Source organism: Urocitellus parryii, chromosome 1 (assembly GCF_045843805.1).
Source record: "Urocitellus parryii isolate mUroPar1 chromosome 1, mUroPar1.hap1, whole genome shotgun sequence".
NCBI lineage: Eukaryota > Metazoa > Chordata > Mammalia > Rodentia > Sciuridae > Urocitellus > Urocitellus parryii.
In genome coordinates this window covers 100,682,045-100,706,218 of record NC_135531.1, presented here as the reverse complement: position 1 = coordinate 100,706,218, position 24,174 = coordinate 100,682,045, and the positions used below count along the sequence as shown (strand labels likewise).

Below are 24,174 nucleotides of genomic sequence, written 5' to 3'. Positions count from 1 at the left end.
GCACTGAGAGTTTCTAAATTCATTAGAAACATAAATTAATTAAATCTAATCAACAGTGGGTGATGCAGAAGATTAAACAGTGCAAAACAAATACATTTCCAACCGTGTTGTATTTGAGGTGGAGAAAAGCAGCTCCACTTCAGACATGAAAGTCAAATTAACCCTTCATGTGACTTCTCAGAAACCTTTGTCTAACCAGAAGCCCCAAGGAGGCTGTGGTTCTTCCCAATTAAGGCTGCCCTAGTGGGTTCCTTGACTTTTCATTTCTAAGAAATGTTCTGGAAGAACTAATAAATGAATTCGGCAAAGTGGCAGGATATAAAATCAACACGCACAAATCAAAGGCATTTCTGTATATCAGTGACAAAACTTCTGAAATGGAAATGAGGAAAAACACTCCATTCACAATATCCTCAAAAAAATAAAATACTTGGGAATCAACCTAACAAAAGAGGTGAAAGATTTATACATTGAAAACTACAGAACCCTAAAAAGAGAAGTAGAAGAAGATCTTAGAAGATGGAAAGATATACCCTGTTCATGGATAGGCAGAACTAACATCATCAAAATGGCGATATTACCAAAAGTCCTCTATAGGTTTAATGCAATGCCAATCAAAATCCCAATGGCATTGCTTGTAGAAATAGATAAAGCAATCATGAAATTCATATGGAGAAATAAAAGACCCAGAATAGCAAAAGCAATTCTGAGCAGGAAGTGTGAATCAGGTGGTATAGCAATACCATATTTCAAACTATACTACAGAGCAATAGTAGCAAAAACAGCATGGTACTGGTACCAAAACAGGCGGGTGGACCAATGGTACAGAATAGAGGATACAGAGACTAATCCACAAAGTTACAACTATCTTATATTTGATAAAGGGGCTAAAAGCATGCAATGGAGGAAGGATAGCATCTTCAACAAATGGTGTTGGGAAAACTGGAGATCCATATGCAACAAAATGAAACTGAATCCCCTCCTCTCACCATGCACAAAGGTGAGCTCAAAATGGATCAAGGACCTGGATATCAAATCAGAGACTCTGCTTATGATAGAAGAAAAAGTTGGCTATGATCTACATATTGTGGGATCAGGCTCCAAATTCCTTAACAGGACGCCTATAGCACAAGAGTTAACAGCAAGAATCAACAAATGGGACTTACTTAAACTAAAAAGTTTTTTCACAGCAAGAGAAACAATAAGAGAAGTAAATCGGGAGCCTACATCATGGGAACAAATTTTTACTCCTCACACTTCAGACAGAGCCTTAATATCCAGAGTATACAAAGAACTCAAAAAATTAGACAATAAGACAACAAATACCCCAATCAACAAATGGGCCAAGGACCTGAACAGACACTTCTCAGAGGAGGATATACAATCAATCAACAAGTACATGAAAAAATGCTCACCATCTCTAGCAGTCAGAGAAATGCAAATCAAAACTACCCTAAGATACCATCTCACTCCAGTAAGATTGGCAGCCATTAGGAAGTCAAACAATAACAAGTGCTGGAGAGGATGTGGGGAAAAGGATACTCTTGTACATTGCTGGTGGGACTGCAAATTGGTTCAGCCAATTTGGAAAGCAGTATGGAGATTCCTGGGAAAGCTGGGAATGGAACCACCATTTGACCCAGTTACTGCCCTTCTTGGTCTATTCCCTGAAGACCTTAAGAGAGCGTACTACAGGGATACTGCCACATCGATGTTCATAGCAGCACAATTCACAATAGCTAGACTGTGGAACCAACCCAGATGCCCTTCAATGGATGAATGGATTAAAAAATGTGGCAGTTATACACCATGGAGTATTAAGCAGCTCTAAAAAATGACAAATTCATGGAATTTGCAGGGAAATGGATGGCACTAGAGCAGATTATGCTTAGTGAAGCCAGCCAATCCCTAAAAAACAAATACCAAATGTCTTCTTTGATATAATGAGAGCAACTAAGAATAGAGCAGGGAGGAAGAGCAGGAAGAAAAGATTGATATTAAACAGAGACACGAGATGGGAGGGAAAGAGAGAGAAAAGGGGAATTGCATGGAAATGGAAAGAGACCCTCATTGTTATAAAAAACTACATAAAAGAGGTTGTGAGGGGAATTGGAAGAAAAAACAAGGAGAGAAATGAATTACAGTAGATGGGATAGAGAGAGAAGATGGGAGGGGAGGGGAGGGGGGATAGTAGAGGATAGGAAAGGTAGCAGAATACAACAGTTACTAATAGGGCATTATGTAAAAAGGTGAATGTGTAACTGATGTGATTCTGCAATCTGTATTTGGGGTAAAAATGGGAGTTCATAACTCACTTGAAACTAATGTCTGAAATATGATATGTCAAGAGCCTTGTAAGGTTTTGAACAACCAATAAAAAAAAAAAAAAGTAAAAAAAAAAAAGAAAGAAAAAAAAAATGTTCTGGAGTGGCCTTATGTTTCCATGCATTAATAGCAGTGAAAATCTCCATTCTGTCTCTATCATGAAGGGCCTTTGGAGACAAAATCTGTAATGGGCTATGAACTATGCATAAAGCAATATTTCTCAGTAGCATTCTAAAGTCTGATGAACTTGGAAACAGTGACGCATTCTACTGTACTCTAAAGTAAGTTGCTTGAGTTCAGGGGTTTTGCCTACAATACTGAATCCCTAATACCCGGAACAGTGCCTGGCACAGAGTAGGTATTTAATAAACACATTAAATGTACAAATTGTGGATAAATTTTTCTGAATCTGCAATTTGCCCAGATAGGCCCTCAATACGAGGGATAATGCATGAGCTATTTCCCAGAAGTGTCTGACATTTTTCTCCCAAGGCACCGCATCTCAAGAGACTCAAAATCTACAAGGTGTATCTTAATTCGGCTCCAAAGCACTGCTTTGAAGCACCCTATCCTTTGTCCCATATCTTCTACCTTCAGGGAAACTGAAGAAGGTTCAGGGTGAGTTAATGGTGAATTTCCGTGGTCACCTTGTTCTCCAGGAAGTGCTCAGCTCAGTGGAGGCCAACCTTCCACTATGGATCAGCTCTTCCCTCATCTTGTACTTATGCTTGCCAGTGCATAAAAATGGCCCAATCCAGGTGGGCAAAGGTGTTGCTTCCTTGCACTTGGACTTGTAGTGAGACTGATTTGCAGTGGGTATCAGCCACCAGTCAAGAACAGCAGCTGCTGACTCGGGTGTCTACAGAGGCCAAACTAGATAAAAGATGCATGCAGAGAGTTAAGGGGGAACCCCAGGCTGGGGTGCTAGGGAATGGTAGGAGATGCAGGAAATTCAAGACCCTGTGTACTTTTATAGGGGGTGGCTGCTGCTTCCCACCTGGAGCCAGGAATGGCCATATGGAAATGGCCCAATGATGCCAATCTTTTATTTTTCTAAAGAAACTGAAAATTTAAAAAATGAAACTTCATAATTTTTAAATGTTGGCAATTCCTTCAAAGAAACTAGAAAACTTTGTGTGGGCTAACATTGCAGTATTGATAAATTTTAAAAAGCCCAAATAAAATGACTCTACTGATGAGATGACCTATCCACTGCAGTCAGGCTGCTTGGTCCCACTGTGTGGAGCTGGGGAGTCTTTCTGGGATCTAGGGGAATGAGTCACTGGGAGGAATACCAACAAATTGTCCTAGTTATTAAGGATCTACAATGTGCCAGGCATCACACTAAGCTCCTCACCCTCCTTATCCCTTTTAATCCTCCCGATTCCCTTCCAAAGTGATACCACTATTATCCTTATTTTATAGCTGGAGAAACTGAGGTTCAGAGAACTCGAGTGTAACTCACTTGTAAATGGCAGAGCTGATGTATCTTTCTAAATTGAATCATCCTGTTAATGTCCACATTATTACTTCTAGGTAAAATGGTTTTTAACATTTAGTGCTTCTGTGTGTTAGGCACCCCTCCTGCAGAAATTTATTCATGTTATTTATTCATCATCCCCACTTTACAGATTAGGTTAAGTGGGAGAAGAGTGAGGTTCATCCTATACCTAAGATTAACCAGCTAGTAAATGTTGAAGCTCTAACTTGAAGTGGGAGTTGCTATTGATCACCTGTTAGAATTATTTTTCAAGACCAAGTCCTAGGTTAGGTACATAGAAGATGCTCAGTAAATAGTTTTCATTTGGCAGCAAACCTCTTTTTCGGCTGCTGAGCCTCAGGTGTGGTGGATGCCTCTGAATAGCTGCAGTTTCAGCCATTGTTCTGTGAGGCTCACTAGCAGCTGTCACTCAAGCAGCCTTCATGTGTCACTTTGCTAACACCAGGCATGCACAGCAAAGACGGGCAGGCCCCAAAGCTGGCTCAGCCACTAATGAACTGTCTAATCCAGAAATCCCCTCTCAGCGACCCGACAATCCAACTCAAACTGCGTGTGTGACTGAAATAGTTCACTGGGTCAGACTTCTTGGCATGGAAAGATCTTCCCACCCAGTCTCTGGTGTTCCATCGCCTTTCTTCCTGAAAGTTAAAAAGGAAGAGACTCTTTTTATACAAGGGATGTGTCTATATACGGAATGCATGTGTTTTCATGGATATGATTGGCTAAGAATAGATCTTAGTAAAGAGAATAGGGCAAATGTATTTAATTAGTTTTAAATTTTTCACTATCCCATAGGTCTGTTATACCTAGTTTGTGTAAGAAAATATCAGAGGATATAAACTCAAATGATAAGCAACAACCATTAATATTTTAAGAATACATACTTTCATTGAACACTGATTATGCATTTCCTATCTCATATTGGACTAGGAGCCAGGAACACCATGGCGAAATATCAGCTATGATGCCTGCCCTGCTTAATACAGTCTTACCAGGGAGACAGACAGGAACAATAAACACCCAAACAAATATAAAATGATACTCTGATGGGTGCTTTAAAGAGAAAGAATAGGCCAGGCACAGTGGCCCACGCCTATAACCCCAGCAACTCAGGAAGCTAAAGCAGGAGGATCACAAGTTAGAAGCCAACCTGGGCAACTAAGTGAGAACCTGTCTCAAAATTAACAGGGTCAGGGATGTAGCTCAGGGGCAAAGTACCCCTGGGTTCAATGTCCAGTACCAAAAAAATAAAACAAGGGAAAATATAGGGTACTATAAAGAGCAACGTAGACCTTAAAATGTGCTCTTAGGAAAGAACTCTCTTGGGAGGTCCTGTTTAAACTTAAATTTCTAAAAATGAGGAAATGGTAGCCAAAGAAAAGGAAAGGAGAGTAGTTTAGGCAGTTAGAGAAAGCAGCATGTTTGAAGACCCCAAAAGGAAAACAGGATATTTCAAGGCCCTGAAAGCAGAAGGGGGACTGGAATATAGTGAAGAAGAGGGCCAAGGGACAGTTTCAGATGAGGTCTGAGAGGTAAGACAGGGCCATCTAACAGTTTCCTCGGTGGTAAAGTACCAAAAGGTTGTATTACCAGGAATCTTCTTCAGGATGGCATCTGGTACATCTTGTTATTGATTTAAGTTCAGTTGAAGGAATAGATACATTTGAGATGGTGACTAGTATTGAATCTGTATCTTTAGTATTTAATCTTTTGATTCCTTCTCTACTTGATAAAATATTGAGAGTTTCTTTCCCAAATTTTTCATAAAATAATGAAGCATAATCAAAAATCATAAAAATCTGCTCTGGTGCATCTTAGCTTAAAGGGAATTTTGCTGCTGCATTTAAATAGTTACTGTTTTTGTAAAGTCCTAAGCTTTCCCATATTTTTCAAAGGCAATAAACTCGGGCTGTTGGACTCAGCGCTTGAAATGTTTCCCCAAAAGTAAAGTCCTTGGAGATATGGAAATATGATCTGATTTCCATTCTTCTCTCTCATCTTCTCTACTTGGAGACAGTGTTTCTGAAAATGGACTTGCTACTTGATTTCTCAAGAACTGGTTTATTTCAGAGGTGTCCCAGGCTATGAACAATTAAAAATAATAATAAGCTAAAGGCAAAAATGGAGCATATATGACTCTAAATTTAGGGAAGAACTGTCATGTGCATTACATGGGCCAACAATCAGTTGTCCCTATGAGAATCCTAAATCTTCAGCTGTGGACCATTTATGTCATGTTTGCAATGCAGAGTATGAGATACTAGGAACTAGGAAAGATGCAGTCTACTAAGGAAATAAATATGGTTCTGTCTTCAGGGAACTTATAATGTAGTTAGGGAGACAACACATGCTCTCAGTTTATTCGAGTTATCTATCAGCATTGGTACCCTAGTCCAGTAAAAATGAGCTTTGCTCAATAAGAAGATGCCAGCTAGATTAGTGAAGTTTTAAATAGAAATTGGCCTTACTTGGATTCTAGAAGAGACCATTTTTTAACTGGATCTTGGAAGGGGGTGGGGAAATAGAATAATTTTCAGGAAATAAATTTCCAGATTGAAGAATTGTATAGGTAAAAGTCTGAGGGCAGAGCACTACAGAATAATCTCAGAACCCACTGGAGTTCCAGAGGTCTCCTGGGAATAGGATATAGAATTTCACTCACACACACACACACACACACACGCACACACACACATACACACACATCCATGCTTCTTCATGGGGAGAGGATTTGTAGATCCTCAAAGAATTGTTGGCCCATGTAATGCACATGACAGTTCTTCCCCAAAAAGGTCAAGAGCAGCAGTAAATCACATTGGAGAAGAGTTTAGGTTTTATATTCTTTTATTCATCAAACATCAGTTGTGGTTAGTGGACTTAGATGAGTAAATTAGGAACTCAAGCCTTAGTGAAATATACTTCAGTAAGCAAAACGGAAGCAGAGCACTTGTGAGTGAGAATGTCATGGATAGCATATGAAGAAATAGATGTATTGAGATTGTAGCCATTGTTGAATCTATATCTTTAGTGCTGTAGGAATGGTGTGGAAGGAGTTTTTTTTTTTTTTCTAATTAGGGAGCTTGTGAAAAGCGGCATGAAATAGGTGGCGTTCCAGCTAGTCCTGAAGAAACTGATTTTCTTTCTTTCATTCAGCCAGTCAACAGGTTTTTTTTTTCTTTTTTAAAAATCTACTGGGTGCCAGTTCCTACACTAGGTCTCCAGATGATAACAGTGAATCAGATCTGCCCTGGAGGGATGTACTGTCCAGGAAAAATGCCCCAGCCCTCACATCTCTCAGCCACAGCAGTTAATTAGGGAGATACTGATGAGCAGGAGCAATGGGGAAATGAAGAAAAGACAATCAGGTGCACATAGAAAAAGGTGGCACCAGGTGGGCAGACAAACTCTGATAGAGCTTGACCCACCCAGATCTAGATCAGCACGTTTATTATGTCGGTTTCATCAAAGGGTTATTTGTGGGAAAGTCTCAGCAAAGCAGGCAATCTGAAGGACACAGGACTGGCGAGACATTAGGGTTATCTTGTTATGCTTCTCTGTCTCTGGGAGTTGATGTCTGAACTCAGAGCCTCTACTGATAATTCTGAGCATTTGCAGTTTCCTTAGGCCTGTATCACCATAGCAACTGGGCCATCTCGACCTACACTTTTGCAGAGGCAGTTCCCAGCACAAATGCAGCCACTAGAGAGTTAAAGACCATGATTTAAATCACCACCCTCCACAGAGAAGCGGATGTCAACAGGCACAAGTAGTGGAAAGAAAATCTCAGGTAAATAAAATAGCACAGTGGTCAGTGGAGATCATATTAACCTAGGGAGTTTGAAGAGTTAAATTTTGCTACAGTATCAGGACAGTGACAAGGAATGCAAAGTTACAGTGGAGCCCAGAAAATACACTCTGCTAAAAAGTGTATTTTTACCACAGCTATGTGTAAAAAATTAAGAAAGGGTTTTTTTAAGGAGGAATTTTAGACAAAAGAGAGTAAGAAAAAGAATCATTGCATGAGAAAGTAGAGAGAAAAGACGTAGGACTCAAGAGGCCAGCTCAAAATGATGGCTTGGAAACCAGAGTAGGGTTCAAATCTCAGTTCCCTTAACTATTCATCTTCCAAACTTAAGAGTTTTGGAACCCCTGTGAGCCACCATTTGCCCATCTGAAAAATGCATGAAGATACTAAACTCATGGAGTTTGAGTAAAAATTCAATGGCATGGTGTAAAACGCAAAGCACAGCTTCTGGACAATGTAGGAATTCCATAGATGTGGCAGATGATGCAGATTTAGGGTCTGGTACTATGCCTGGCATGCCTTAGGCCAACTGAATAAATTATAGTCTCAAAAGACTCTGCTTTTCTAAATTGTGCAATACCCTTGTTTTTCTGAGACTGAAATCTCTTGAAGCCAAGTCAATAGCTAGTTAATTCCAATGTGTCTTCCTCATGACAGATCCAATCCTTTCCCTGTAGTCATACCGTAGTAAAGGAATGTGTGGCTCGAAAAGTTTTCCATTAAAGACTGACTTCCTGGAAGGGAGGTCTGCAAATCATTTGGAAAGTTCCTGGCAGCATCACCTGGGTCTGGCCATTTGCAAAGTGCCTATAAATCTCTTGCAGGTCAAGGATGAGTGCGTTTTTCTTTTCTTCTTCTTCTTTTTTTTTTTTTCCTTCTTCTGACTTGTTTCTATAGAATATTAGGAAGAACAGTGAAAGCTCAAGAAAGGCCATAAGGAGGTCAGGCTACCCATGTGTAAGTGATCTTGTGTAATTTCTTATCACTTCAGAGAATATACAGGTGAGCAGCCTTCTGCTTGGTAGCAGTTCCCTTCTGTTATCTAACGAGGAACTGAAAGAATTGAGTCCTTTCTGCTCTTAGCTCCAAAAGAGAAAAAGAAGGAGAAAGAGGAGGAGAGGGAGAGGAAGATAGAATGACACAAGAAGCTTTTCATTCCTAGCCGTCACGTACATCTATGAAATGTTGATGCATGGGAGAAATTCTTACAATACAAAGTGTTCTGAGAATCTTGCTAAACCTTATATGAAGGAAGGGTTTCAATAACATTTCATTACTATCCATCTTTTGCTGTGAGTAGAAATGGAGCCTGTAGGGATTTTATTTCAACTGTCATTGGTGACCAATCCTTGTTACTGGTTAGTTCACTTATGCATTCATTTCTGTATTCAGTTAGCAATTCTATCCTGTTACTACTTCACTATTTTCCCCTAGCTGTTGCAATGTTCTCATCAACATACCAATATGCTGTTGTTTCTATAATATCATTAAAACTTTTTTTAGCATCTTCCACCATCTTTCTTTTCCTTTGGGGGTGGGGTTCATCCTGAAGACTGAAGCTAGGACCTCATGCATGCTAGGCAAGCACTCTACCACTGAGTTACAGCTTCCCCCAACATTTATTTGCTACTCTTCTACAGCAAAACTCATTGAAAGAGTTGTTTATAGTCACTAACCATTTCTGAAATGCACTTTCCTTTTTCCATGCCCCCTCCCCTCCCTGCATTCCCCTTTGTCTAATCCAATGAACTTCTATTCTTGCCCCCTCCCCCATTGTGTGTTAACATTCACATATAAGAGAGAACATTCAGTCTCTGGTGTTTAGGGATTTGCTTATTTCACTAGCATGAAAGTCTCAAGTTTCATCCATGTACCAGCAAATGCCTTTTCTATGCAACTAGAATATAAGTTCCATGTGGACAGATATTTTATTAATTGATATATCTCCAATACCTGTAATAGTACTGACACATATTAGTGCGCCAATGAATATATGTTGAGTGAATAAATGGATTAATGAATAAATCTGTCAACATTGAGTCTTTGCTGATTTTCTTACACTTAATATTCCTCATCAGTACCTAAACTGCATGAACTGCATTTGACTCCCCATTAAGTCAAATATAATGGATTTTCTAAGTATCCAATTGTCTATGGATAGAAAAAAGATGTTTAAAAAACAGTAGGTATGTACTATAGTATCTTACCCTCATGAATATTTATTATAAAGGTTGAGTCCTGCTGATGATGAAAATCAACACCAGCCTATTCACTCTTTTACTGCTTACCTAGTGTGTGTCTGCTCTGCTTCCAGTGTTTTAGAATATACATGATATCCAAGAGAGTAATTTTTTATAATCCTCAAAACATCAAAATTTCCAGCCATAAAGAGAAAGAGAGAGATTAAGTGATTCATCAAATTTTAATTAGCACATTCGGTTCTAACATTTTCACTCTTTGCAAAGACTATTGGAAAACCAGCATAGCATAACACCTTGTGAACTATCAGTAGAAGCACCTTTATTTTTGATACAGAGACCTCGTGTTTCAGGAGAAAAACTTCCACTCTTTTCTTACTGTATCCTTCATTTCCTTAGGCTCACTTAGTTTTTAAAAGAACACAGCACATTTAGTGTTCAATTTGTCCTTTATACAAGCAATAGAGATGTCTTGAAAATGAGGATATGGCAGGAATGTGTATTACCTTAAATTGTGCTGTGACTTCTTACTGTCCTCTAGATTAAAAAAAAAAAAAATAGGATTTTTATTCTGTGACTCAGAGACCTTCTTTATTGGGGTCTTCAAATAACCTCTCCTCCAACAATTTTTCGCTATATGCCAGCCTACCACCAAGACATACCAGTCGTCTAAACCCAAAACTCCTGGGTGCACAGACCAGTTGTGTTTTGGGTTTTTTTGTTTGTTTTTGTTTAGTACATCCCTGTACCCAGTCCGTGACACACATGTGAAACATATTTGTTAAGCAGAGTCCTGCATCTCACACTCTGACCATCTTATTGTCACCTCTGTGCTGTCTCCCAAGTAGCACTGTGCCCTGCTGCCCTTTCTTCACTAACCCATCTGCTTTCTTCTCCTATGATTCATAGGACCCCTAATTCCTGGCAAATATTACAAGCAATTTTGGGGGGTAAAACCTATTTCTTACTGACCACTCTATCTGGTTCTAAAGTTACCTCTCACTATTCCAAGTAAGAACTTTCCCTCGCCTCACACCCCTTAAGAAAATCTTTTATACTTCCACTCACCATGAATCTTTTGTTTGTTGATATGCTATGGTGGATTCAGTGGTGAACAGATTCCTTGTTATGCTTACAACTTAGAGACGGAAATGGGCATCTACAATGATAAGAATGCAACTGTGGTTAAGTGTTAATGATAAGAGGTGATAACTTATGAAGGAGGAGGAGGAGAGTGTTGAGGCTCTGTAATAAAAAGAGTCATCTTGGTCTTGGGAGAAGTCATGCATCCCTAAAGAATATTTGTGTGATATTTCATACAAATTTGGGGAATTTCCACTTCTGCCAACTGTATCCCATTGCCTTATCTTGGAGCGTCTGGAACAGCAAAAGTTCTGACTCAGGATGTGCCCAACAGAAGCCGTATTAAACTGAACTGTGCTTAAGTGGCTCATTGCCTGCCTGAGAGCTCCTCTTCCCCCACAGATGTGAGAGCTTTCTCACTTTGGCCCTGAAGTCCCACCGACTTTGGGGTCAGCTATAGACATCCCATATTGTGCAGATAATAGATCTGAATGATTGACAGAGTTTGTATTGCCTGAGCAGTTAATTACTCCTGCTTTCTGAAAGAGTGGGTGACAGATGGTTAGACACCTTGAGAGCAGATTCCATGTAAACCACACAGGCATGTAGAAAAGTCTGGATGACTATTCTCCCCCCACCCCGCCCTGAGTTTTTCTAGACTTCTAATTTTTAAGATTCCTTTGCCCTTTGGGCAGGTTTTGTTCCCACTACAGGAAATAAAGCTGTCTTCTAGGTTTCTAGGTTGCAGGAACTTGTTTTGAATGAAAGACAATCTCCATCAATGCACATGTCCCCAGGTTGCCTCAAACCTGGGTAGTGCTGGAGATGTGGTCATCCTGGGGCAGCTGTGTGCATTTTAATGGAAACAGCATGGCATTCATTACTCACCTGCTTCCCACCATCTGGATTTTCACAGCTCAGCAAGCATGGTGGGCTTCCTGCATATTAGCAGGGAGAACTTGGCAACCAAGGAGGGTGTGGTTAGGTCCCTTTGAAGTCGTAATTTTATAAGGGACATCATGGGTAAATGGGAGTGGGCGTCCTATCACAGTCAGCTGCTTTCACATTTGAATGGTTGAAAAAAAATGCACCATCTCCCCAGCAGGCAAAGGAGGAAATAAACCACCTCAGTGCTGGGAAACAAGCAAGTGGGAAGAAAAATTGGTTGTGTGGTAGAATGGAGAGAAAACGTGCATGTGAGAATTTGTGCACAAGTTGCTCAGCAAGAGACCATTTTCCCCCCATTTATCATGCATTAATAATCACTTCCAAAGCAAAGAACTATGAGGGAAACAATGGAACAACATGTCTATAAGCAGGCATTTAAATTCAAAGAACTAAAAATCTAAGAGTGACTTAAACCACAGTGTCTACTATTTAACAAGTCCAGACATTGTGTGTCCTGAGGTAGGTTTTAGTTGCTCAATGATGTCATCAAGGACATTGTTCCATTTTTCCATTTGTCTTACTTAGCCTCCTCACCTTTTGAGGTCCTCAGGTTTGTTACCTCATGGTCACATGATGGCTGCCTCAGCTCCATGACACTTAATAACAAGCAGACAGAAAACATATAACAACAAGTCAGTCCAGCTGGAAGGCTTCTCCCTACTTGCTTGCTTTTATTCAAAGAAGTAAAATCTTTCCAGAATCTCCGCTCTTCTCTCATCTCCCCAAATAGACTTTTCTTTGTCTTATTGGCCAGATCTGACTCATATGGCCACCCCTAGCCACAAGACAGATGAAGCAAGCATCTGGGTTATCGTTGTTGTTGTTGTTATTCTCTACAGTGGGACAGTATAGGGCAAGCAAGGAAGAATCACTAAGTAGGGGTAGCCAGAGTGCCTACACAGGGCTGGGGTGTATGTAGCTCAGTGTAGAGTGCTTCCTAGCAAGGGGGGGGGGGGCCAGGGCTCCATCTCCAGCACTGAAGGAAGAAAAAAAAAGTGGTGATGGTGGTGGGTTCTCTACACTACACAACATATTACTTGCCATTACTGAGCTTGTTCTGCAAGGGCAGACTGACATTTAAACGGGACCAATTTGTGGCACTATGCTTATGTTTACACAGGAGCAAGGGTTGTGATAGGACTTCAGGAACTGAAGCCATTGGACCTTCTACTTGCATATGAGAGGAACACCAACAGCACGCTGGAGTTAAAGCCAGTATGCACAGAATTAATCATATTCCAATGAAAGGAAAGGGATTCCATTTCTATACCAGACGCTGTTCTGATAGCAAGAATCAAGTCTGGATCAGACACAAAATATGTCTACACACAGCAAGGATAGCCAGCTTGGGGCTTGCATTGACTCTTTTTTGGCCATAATCATATTACTCGCTCCTGCCCACCTATTTTGGTGGAAAACATCTTTTAATGTACAACTTCAGATATAAATCTTACCAAAGAAAATGGATCCTGACTTGGAATTTTGCACCAAGAGGAGACCACAGCTTTTTACAGATGGGAAGAGGAATTCTAATTCCCTCTGGAAGCCTGCATCCCCTCTTGGTTTCGTGATCTAGAGTCATTGCCAGTCTAGGTAGAAACCCTTGTGCAGGATGAGAGGACACACACTACGCTCTCCCTTTCATACACATGGCCAGGTTCTTTTTAGTACTGGGGATTGAACCCAGGGCCTTGCACCTGCTAGGTAGTGGTCTAACACTGAGCTCCATCCCAGCCCCAAACATTGCTACTCAACAAAGAACTAGAGCCTAGAAGTGACCTCCAAATTCTTTTCTATGCAAACTTGGCAGCTGCCACCATTTCGCCACTGCTGTCCACTGCAAAGCTTATTTTATCTCATTGTGGATATTCTTGTCCTAGAAAACCACCTACAGGTGACCCAATCATCAAGAATAAAGCCAAGTTCTGAGTGGGCAGAAGTAGTCTGCTGATGCAAGTAGGGTAAATGGGTTTATATTATTATCTGCCAAATATTTCTTAGATGAAAGATAAAACACTTAATGGGCACTGAAGGCTAAATTGCATTACCCTCTCATTTCCATCCCCATGATTGATGTTGAGAGGCAGTACTGGTGACCTGGTCAGTAAGATGTTGCTCCATCTACGGGCTTTGGGTTCAGCCCTCTCTAGGTATAAACCAAGTTGTCACCTTAGCAGAACAGTCACCCACCCTGTGAGCTGTGCATTACCTAATCACCCAGATGCTCACCTCCACTCAGTCCTCGGCCATTGCAGGAGATGAGGGGGGCACACTAAGGGTGCCCTGCATCTTCCTCAGCCTCATGATCACAGGAAAGCAATTGCTTAGTCAAAATCTATCCTTCAGGTAAATGGAGACTTTGTGTGTGACATGACGAGTCTGGAACTTTTGTAGGATGCTGAGATGGATTTTTAAAAGGAAAAACTCAAGTCTTCGAAGTGACTGTTGAACTGGAAATGGGGTTATCAGGCCACCATTTTATGAAAATTAAATCGGCACAAATAGATGTGGAGCAGGGCAAACCTCATACCACCCAGGGCTTCCTTTGAAAATCATTTTAACTACCCTTGACCTCTACCACTGTTGTTGGCTTTTGTTTTTCAGTCAATGTACACTTTATCCCCATCTATATAGAATAGAAGAAAAATGTTCAAGGTGTAGTTTCTTGCTCAACAGTGGGATTAAGCTGGGCATTTAGTGAAACATTTGAGTCATCCCACAAATTTATAATCTCAGGGTGAAAGCCATATGGAGCTTTGAAGCATCAAGTTCTGTGGATCACAAGTTGAGGCAAAGTTGCCACCTCTAAGTTGGCCACTTTCTGTCATTACCACTTCCTCTTTGTGTTCTCACAAAAGTTCTTTTGTTTCTTGTAGCATATGTTTTGCAGTTTCTACAGTTCTACCAAATAGCATGTTGCAAACACAAAAGTATGTGTATCAGAAGTCTCTGTATCTTGAAATTGGAATGTGGGTGTGATTCATGAGTTTTGCATCAATTATTAAACCGCTGGAGATGAAGATAGGCAGAGATGGATGGGCAGTAAAGTATTCCAGGTACACCTACCAGCTTAGGGCAGTGATAAATGAGTTGGGAAACATGAAAGTTCAAAGCAGGTTTTAACTCGAGCTGCAACAGCGTACGCTCTGAAGGGAGGTAAACTACAGCTTGATATAAACCACCTCAGAGACAAACCAACTGGCTGGGAGGAGTCAAATAAACCTAAGGACTTTGTAAGAGAAACAAAGATTTTCAGAGCCATTCTGTGCCACTCACGCTTTCTCTTGCAGGATTCTTGAGGGAGACAGAGCTCTGGAGAAGGACACCATTTGGGAAACAAATGGGATGCGTCTTATTATCTGGGACTATGTCTAACATTCCATAATACAAAGTTCTAATAATACAATACAAGGAAACCTTCCTTGTTTTGACCCATGTGAGCCTGAAGTTGGGAGAGTGAAGATAGTTTCAGGATGTGGGCAGAAGGGCAAGTATGGTTGTCCTTGGGAAAACAAGTTGTATTTCCCTAAGTGACATTCCTTGCCAATGGATCCAAGGGCTCACACTGGAAAAAGCAATTTCACTCTTTTGATACCCAGCTTCATCAAAAAAAAAAAAAAAAAAGGTTCACCATTTAGTCCCAGTGCTAGGGCCCTGCACCCCACCTGGACCTCCAGAGCTCTGTTAACATTGCTGCCCTGTGGAAGGCATAAATTACACATAAGCAGAGCTTTATAACTGAGCCCTAAGACACGAGGGTGTCTAACCCCAGGGCTGGTCTCCCTGCCGTCCTCTCAACACTCCTGCTACTGTGTCTGGGAAATGTTAGTGTTTGAGCAGTCTGAGGTCCTTGACTCTTTCCCTGATACTTGACAGAAGTCCCAAAGTGAAAAGAAACAATCACACCCCCTTAGGTTCTACCCAGGTCAGGAAGCTCTATGCCTGACCTTGGCTACTCACTGCAAAGCTGGGAGCTGTCACTCATGTTCGAAGTGTACCCAGCACTTAGTGCTTTGCAATCCTGACATTCCAAGGCAACTGCAGACATCAAACAGCTGCTTTCTTCCCTCTAAACACAAGAGTAGTGGGCTAAGATGCACAAGTTAAAACAAAGGAACAACGTGGTCAGCACTTCCCCTGAAGGGGCCGGTTTCCCAGCCACGACAGACTGCATTACTCCTCAGCTCGGAGCACTTGTTATATAAACCACCCTTGTGAAGTTATATCAAGAGATTACCAGCCACGTAACTTATTTTGTGTCTTCTTACGCTTGACTCATTGGAGGGATCTTTCTGAGAAAATACTCCATTTCCAGTGTAGGTCCTCATTAAGAATGGAGCAGCCTTTTCTGAATGAAGACACTGAGGGCCAGAAGTCTCAAACGGGTGACCCACAAACCATATGCACTTCACAGACAAGATTTTCTTTTATTTTCATGATGCTTATAAAAAGAGTTGTCAGCATATAAAATTTAAGAGATTTTAGTGTCAAATTCTAGATATACAGCTTCTTTAAAAAAAAAAAATGAGAACATTGGCCAACCCATAAAGTATTTCCTGGCCCCAAATGAATTAAGCCAGGGTCCATTTATCCCTTAGAGGGGGCCACAGCCTTTTTAGTTAACCTGGAAGACTTCATCCATGCTATTTTGTGACTCTATAGGGTTTAAATTTGCTACCCATGAGGTCAGTCATCCAGGAGGTCAAAACAAGATGATATTGTGAATTGTTGGTTCCATGCCTAGTTTGCAACAAACTGAGCTTTTGCTTTATTATTTTTATTTTTATACAAAGAATGTCTATTAGGAGCATTTCCATATATGGAAAAAGACAGCTACTCTATGTAAAAGGGGGCTGTTTTACATGATTTACCTGAATAAATCAGGCATACAAATAAAATCCTGAAATGAGGATATAGAAGGAAGACTGGAAATTGGTATTATTCCGGGGTGATTGCCTTTGTTTTCCACCTCACGGTTTCCCCTTTACTTTCCTTACATGCATGTTATCTTTAGAATGTTGCTCAGTCAAAGGCCATGGTCACAAGTCCCCTGACTTTTTTCTTTTCTTTTTTTTTTTTTTTTTAAATAACTCATTTGCACCCTTGGTAACAATTGTTGGAGCCCTGCAGGGGAATAATTGTGGGGGAATTAACCTCTGACATTTTTCTAAAAATAGCCCTAATAAATCCAATCATAGGTAATTTACCTGTCCTTGTTCCTCCCGGGTAACCAGCATTGAAGAAAGATCTGGCAGGCTGGCATTCCTTCAGCAATTATCTGTGATCTGAGTTCCTGGCGCCTATGCTTTTTCTCTGTTTATAAATATGTACTGATTGCCCTTTCCCCTCTGACCCGGTGACCTCATTTGCTCGGCACCCTTCTTCTGGGTTGGAATGAGGCCATGCTGGTCCAGTAGGGTATGCTGGGCTCCCATGGAGAGGCAGGGCGCAGATCAAGCTGAGGCACTTAGGGTCTCCCTCCCTCCCTCCCAGAGATCTCTGAGCTCTCCTCCTCCACTCTTGGCGCCAGAGCTTCCCGCATCCTAGCTCTGCAGCATCTCAGTCCTCAGCCCTAATTCAAATCCCCATAATTGAAATCAGATTGGGGAAGTTTCTTGGTGTAGAAAACGAGGTGGGGGAGCCCCGAGTGGGTGACAGGGCTGTGGCTAGCAGAAATGCCCAGAGTCACAAAGAAATTAATTTCTCTTTCCCAAAACAAAAGGGTCCGAACAGGCTCTTCTCTTTTGTTCCAAGAGACCACACAGTGCAGTGTGGCCATCAAGAAAATTTACCTTCCCAAGTGCCACTTCTGGTGGCACTTAAAATACAGAACAGAAAATCCTTGTAAATTCCACTGCAGAGAAAAAGCCCTAAGCCTTTAAATGCACAGAAAAGTATGTCTATTATCTATCCTTTCCAAGTAAGTGTGCAGTTACTTAAATTGCCTTTGTCTTCTTCTTTTCAGCTGACATTATCTCTACGGTAGAATTCAACCACACGGGAGAATTACTAGCGACAGGGGACAAGGGGGGTCGGGTTGTAATATTTCAACGAGAGCAGGAGGTAAGTGGCGGTGAATACAAAATGCCTATTTTCTTCTCTTTCTAAAGGAGGCTTCCTGCTGTTTCTTAATCCTCATGTGTCACCCTTTACCTTTGCTGCTTTGCTCACAAACTTAAAACTGCCACAAAGTCATTAGCATCAACAGTTCCACTCACACTCACAAAACTACCTTTAAAAGGTGCTTTTCCCCGGGGGTGGGGGGGTGGCCTTATCATTTCCCCATTCAGAGACCCTCCATTTTCATCCAACCTGCAAAATTCCACGGATGCTTTTGGAGCACAACTCCTCTTTTTGTATTGGGGTTTGTTCTGAAGTTATTGAAATCTAGTCTTCCTTGATTTAAGGAAGTTGCCAGAAGAATATGAAAGAGAAAAAAAAGTCTGGGTGTTTTTTGATTATTGCCAATAATTGCAAATGGAACAAGTTGGGTCCCTAGAGAAGAAAATGACAGCTCAGCCTACCCAAGGAAGTGAAGTCCCCCAAAGTGACGTCTCAGTATGGCATACATGTTAGTGGAGGTGATGTGAGGGTCCCTGGAGCTGAGTGCTGTATGCAGCACTATTTCTGAGCAAGAGTTCTAACTTCTAGTAAATCTCAAAAAGCCCATTTCTTCTTGAGACTTGGGTTCCCACTAGGAATTGTTTCTCTTTTTCATATAAATTGAGTTTTTTGGTGTCTGCTTCTATTTTGTCAGAATGGAATTATGGCCCAATTTGATTTCCTTGTCCTCCCCTGGCACAGTCTTGGAGCTTCCAGCAGGCTAGTCTGTGTTCTAGTAACTCTCCCATCTGCCACTGCCTGCCTCTGAGATTCATCAGGCACTCTGGAAGCGTGAAGGAGGCCCCATGTAAGAGAAAGGCTTCACCAGAGACTTCCTTAGCAATTTAATGCCTATTTTGTGCCTCAAAGCCATTTGCATTACACCTCCCCTCAAAAAAGGAAAGCCTCATTTAGAGGTGATATATTTGGTAATTGCACATTATTTGCAATTAATTTCTATAAGGGCATCGTAATCCCTCAGGGTTCTATATAAATTCAAGTGCTCAGCATTAAATCAGGCACCCAGCCTATTGCACTGGCCCTGGAAACATGAAAATGTGGTTGGCAAGTAGGAACTAATAGCTCTTCGTGACCTGGAATTTTTCCTGCTTTTCCAGAGCTGCCTGGTGCTAATTGGTCTGGCACATACTATACACACTTGACAGTCTGATTTGGATGGTAGCAAATCAACACTCTTATAAATTTGTTGTTAAGGTGGACTGGCTGTCTGTGCAAGTAAACAGGAGAGTAGCAAGTATGTCAGCATTGAAAGTCTTTTGAAAAGTGATTTTCAAATCTTCTCCAATTTAAAAAAAAAAAAATCCAATTAGGTTCACAGTGATGATAAAGAGGAACCAGAGGAGCTATTCAGCATAAATTACCCAAGGCAGCATGTTGCCAGTAATATTCCACCCCACATTTTCCGTTACTATTTATAGGTTTCACCTATTTTAATTTACTGAAATATCTGGGAAGCCTGATTCATTAATAGAATGATGGGGGCCACATTCTCCAAAGCTAGGCTTTTTTTGCTCACTGGAAAATAAATGTTAATGAGGATAAAGAACATGCTGTTAAGTGTTTATCTTTGTAGGGAGTCTGGGATTAAAATGCATGCTAAACCTGACAGACAAAGCCATGTGACATTGGGGCAGGCCAGCTTTTGACTTTAGTGGGCAACCTCTGCTATAGTGGGTTTTCAGTGAGCACAGTCCATAGAACCGGCTCATCAGAAACCCCCATGCCCACAAATGGATTTCACACCAGAGCTCAGCATCATTGCCCATCAGTATGTTGAACAGGCTTTGGATGTTCTGTATCTACCTAGGAACATAAATGTTTATTAATAGTCATGCTTTTATAACAAATATTTAAGAAGATTTGAATTTTTGAACAGTTTTCCAAAGCCTAAATCTCTTAGTTCTTGGTATTGGTCCTAAAATACCTGAAGTAAAACCTCCCGTCTCTCTTTCCTTTTCTTGTTAGCACTGTTTTCCCTCCTCTTCCCTTTTTTCCCTCTCTTTTGCCCCTTTCTGCAGACCCTTGCATTTCTTTAGTTCCCGCTGTTCACCCTTTGCACAATCAGCACCAAGGGAAAGCCACAGGTAAAGTCTCATCATTCTCTTAATGATACAGATGGCCTCTCTGTGCTCCTGTTTTGTCACTCATGTGGGGAGGGGTTCCTGATCCCCAAATCTGATCCCCCATAAGCTGAGAGACCATGGAGAAGTCATTTAATGTACCTGAGCCTCATTTGTCTACGTCCCTGCCCACCTACTTCTCAGAGATTCTATGAAGATCAGGTGGGATTTTAAAAGGCCAGTGGCCACTAAGCAAAAGACGGTGAAGAGAAGAAAAGAAAAAGAAAAAAAAAAAAAAAAGACTGTGAAGGTCACAGTTGCTACCACTTTGTTTTGGTTTTGTTTTTATTTATTTATTTATTTTTTGAGACAGGGTTTTCACGAAGTTGCTTAGAACCTCGGTAAGTTGCTGAGGCTGGCTTTGAACTTTTGATCAATCCTCCTGCCTCAACCTCCTGAGCTGTTCCATGCACCACCAGGCCAGACATTTATTCTTTTTTAAAGAATTGATTACAAATATATTTGGACACCAGCATCAGATGGCTATTCCAAAGAGCATCTAAGGCATTCATTGGATACACAAAAGAAATTGTGAGAGCTTCTGTTTATGTTGATTTTAAATCTTATATTAACCTGTTTGTATATGCTATGATGTATACCATATATTAGTGCAGAAGTTCATGTATAAGGTTTATAAGAAAACATATGCATGTTGGAGACACCAGTTGTTACCAAGAGGATGCATGATCAAACGCTTTGGAGGCTCCTAAGTAAGGGTAGAACATTACCTGTAATGGTCTCAGCTCATCCAGCTCAAACACCACCTCCCCCTCCTGCCCCTGATGACTCCACTCAAAGAAAAAAGGAATGGGCGAGTTTACAGTTGGTTTCCATGATTTAATCTTTTGTGTATTCTTTTATTTTCCCTTTCTACAGAGTAAAAATCAGATTCATCGAAGGGGTGAATACAATGTTTACAGCACATTCCAGAGCCATGAACCCGAGTTCGATTACCTGAAGAGTTTAGAAATAGAAGAAAAAATCAATAAAATACGATGGCTTCCTCAGCAGAATGCAGCTTACTTTCTTCTGTCTACCAATGGTATGTGGAGGTGATTTTCCTGTTTGAGATTTTCAGAGATGTGGTCAGCCAGCAGTATGTGTCAGTCTCTTTAGTCTCAATTTTCCTCTATACTTTGTGGTCTGGTGAACATAGAACCACGTTTACAAGATGCTTCACAGTGTACCAGGCACACACACAGTAGGCCCTCAATGCATAGTAGCCATTTTTTTAAATAAATATCAAATTTATGACTGAATTATGTGGTACCCATTATCAGCAGTTTTCAACTAATGTAGATTATTTGCAGGTGTTTTTAGTATGTGACTTCCTGTCTTTAAGATTCACCAAATGTTACTCTGGGCACACGTTTCAGGAAACTTGACATGCCGTCTCTGTGAGTTTGGCATGCTGAATAGAAGTTATTAATCCCTAAATATATTTTAGGGTCTGTAAAGCAGATGGCTGTGTGTGTGTCTCTGACAAAATATCTAAGCTGGGAGCCCATGTCAGGAGGAGTTAGGGACACAGCAAAAGAATTGATCAAGAAAGGATTTCCTTTTCCATCTCCCTCCAAACTCCTGTACCATTTGTTGGTTTAGAAGGAGTTGATATAAATAGGTCAGAGAGAGAATGCTGGTGTTTGAATAGAGAGCCAAAGTGCTCATTCACTGGATAAGTGGAGTTACTAGAGTTACCTCCTTCCAGGTTCTTAAACCTGTGCTGCAAAAAGCCATCTAAGCCCAACACAATTTAAAATAAAGTCATATAGGAAAGGGTGATGCTTTTTCAGCATGACAAGAGGATTAGTATATGGAAATTAAACACCATTTCCCAGACAAATAAGTTGGAGACTGATTCCTTTCATTTGTGTGTGTTTATGAGGAGTACATACTTAAATGCAAATCAAGACGCAAGGGATTTGCTTTTTACCTACACACAGCATTTAAGAAGAAAGGAAACTGGTCATATCAAGTGAAAAACAATGCAGATGATATCTATAACACAATAAAGCATATGTTATTTTAAAAGCCTGGAAAGAATCACATCAAAAAGCTTATCATGATTAATTTTTGATTGTGCATTATAGGTGACCTGTAAGTTTGGTTTTTTTATCATTGTAGTTCACTTAACATTTTCATTGTCTAATTTTGTACAATGAGTCTTCTATTAATTTTATGCAAAAGAGAAAAGTTTTCTGTGCATATGAGCCCCCACATCCCTCTAATATAAAGTGTAAGAAAATGGCAGTTTTGAAACAGGCATTTTAGAGTTATTGAAGCACATCTCATCTCAACAGGACCAGATCTCTACTCATCTGTTTTTCCAGATTCCAAATAATTTAATTTTTTTCTCATAACTATATTTATTGTTTATATTTTGAAAACCTAATTTCTTGGAAACCAAACCACATGATTTTGTTTTAGTTTCTTCCCTTTGAATTTTGCTGTTCAATTTTCATCCAGAGGCTCTGCAGTTTCAACATGACTCAGAATAAAAGGAACTTCTGATAGTTTTGACCTAATTACTTCCGGCAGAGGAGAAGTGTCTGATTATCTTCTATAGCTAGATTATGTTATATTATAAAATTTAGCCTATTGATTATTGCAATAAAATTCAAAGACTTATTAACCACTTTGGAGGGGGGATGGGAAGGAAAGTGAAATGCAATGAAGATTAATTATATAGCATAATGTTCTGTTAATTGAGTTTTTAAATAGTTTTTTGATTAACAAGGATATTATCTTCCCATTTGGGATGTTATTTCGTATGCCAACAGCATCTCAAAATGATTCTTATAAGAAAAATTCCCATGTTCTTATGCAATTTTCTATTTTATACTAATATTGAGGTTGAGACTCCCCCCTAAGCCAAATAGGTTAACTTGCAAAAATTAATGGAAGACAATTGGAATTACTGTACAAAAGAGAAAATGAAGATAAATGATAAGATTGTGTTTAAAGCTGCCACAAGTGATGATAAACTACTCGGAGAACCAGCCAGAAGAAAGAAAAAGCCATTACTCATAGAAACAGCCACATGTTCCTTAGACTTTTTTATCCACAAAGCTTCAAGATACTGAGTCAAGAAAAATGGTGTGATAATCAAGTCAAGGATGACTCCCGGCAACGCAACCCTGGGGAATTGGATCGAATCCTCCATCAATTATCTTTTTTTTAAATTGTGCTTATCTCATTATAGTTGGGCCTAATTTTTACCTTCTGCTAAAGTGTTTTTCCAACCTCATAATTTTTAATGAAAAAATAAAACTAATATCCCATTATGAATCTAGACCTTGAAATTATCTGTCATGTGAAAATATGTTGCTTGACCTAGCTTTCCACTTCTTTCTTGATGCCTCTGATGAGAAGGGAAGCGATCCTGAGTTTGTTTTTCATCAAAGTGATACATGTTCACTGTAAAAATTGAGGAAATACAGAGAAGCAAAATGAAGACCATAAAAGTGTTCCAATCCAGATAAATCTCCTATTAATGTCTTTTAAAGCAAGAGACCAAAGGCACAGATGAATTTGGGTGTTTTTTCTTAAAGCAGAAATGTGATATATTCTATAAACTTTTTAAATCATGTTTTTAATTTAATAACATGGATCTTTTCCTAATTGTTAAATATTCTTCTAAATATCGCAACATTTTCAATGACTACATAGTATTCCTGTGTATAATGCCTTGAGTATCCAACTATTGAATCTTTAGGGGTTAACAAATTCTCATTCCTATAAATTAATATTATGTGTATAATCGAATCTTATAAGCCCTTTTAGATGTTATGAATAAGCATAATTAGGCAAGACACATTATAATCGTATATAACCTGTTATGTCTACTAAAAGTAGTTAATATAATTATATAAACAAATATAATGAATATATAGAAATTTTCATTTTAGTTATCTCTGTCTAGTAGAATTGAGAGTTTTTTTATACCTTCTTGCTCATTTTCATTTTCTAAATTACAAAAGACATCTATACTAAAAAAAAATCTATATGTGCAAAATTATTATAGGTTTGTAACCTCCCCCCAGAAAAATCACATCAAGGAAACACTGTAAG

The 24,174-nt window shown here is 40.0% G+C and overlaps 1 protein-coding gene across 1 annotated transcript in view; it reads left to right on the top strand.

Moving 5' to 3' along the window:
• Positions 1 to 24,174, top strand: part of Ppp2r2b (protein phosphatase 2 regulatory subunit Bbeta) — a 258,917-nt gene that overhangs the window by 138,633 nt on the left and 96,110 nt on the right. The window contains exons 3-4 of the mRNA XM_077796682.1: positions 17,826 to 17,923; positions 20,980 to 21,145. Coding sequence (XP_077652808.1) covers positions 17,826 to 17,923; positions 20,980 to 21,145 — 264 coding nt within the window. The remainder of the gene's footprint in view (positions 1 to 17,825; positions 17,924 to 20,979; positions 21,146 to 24,174) is intronic.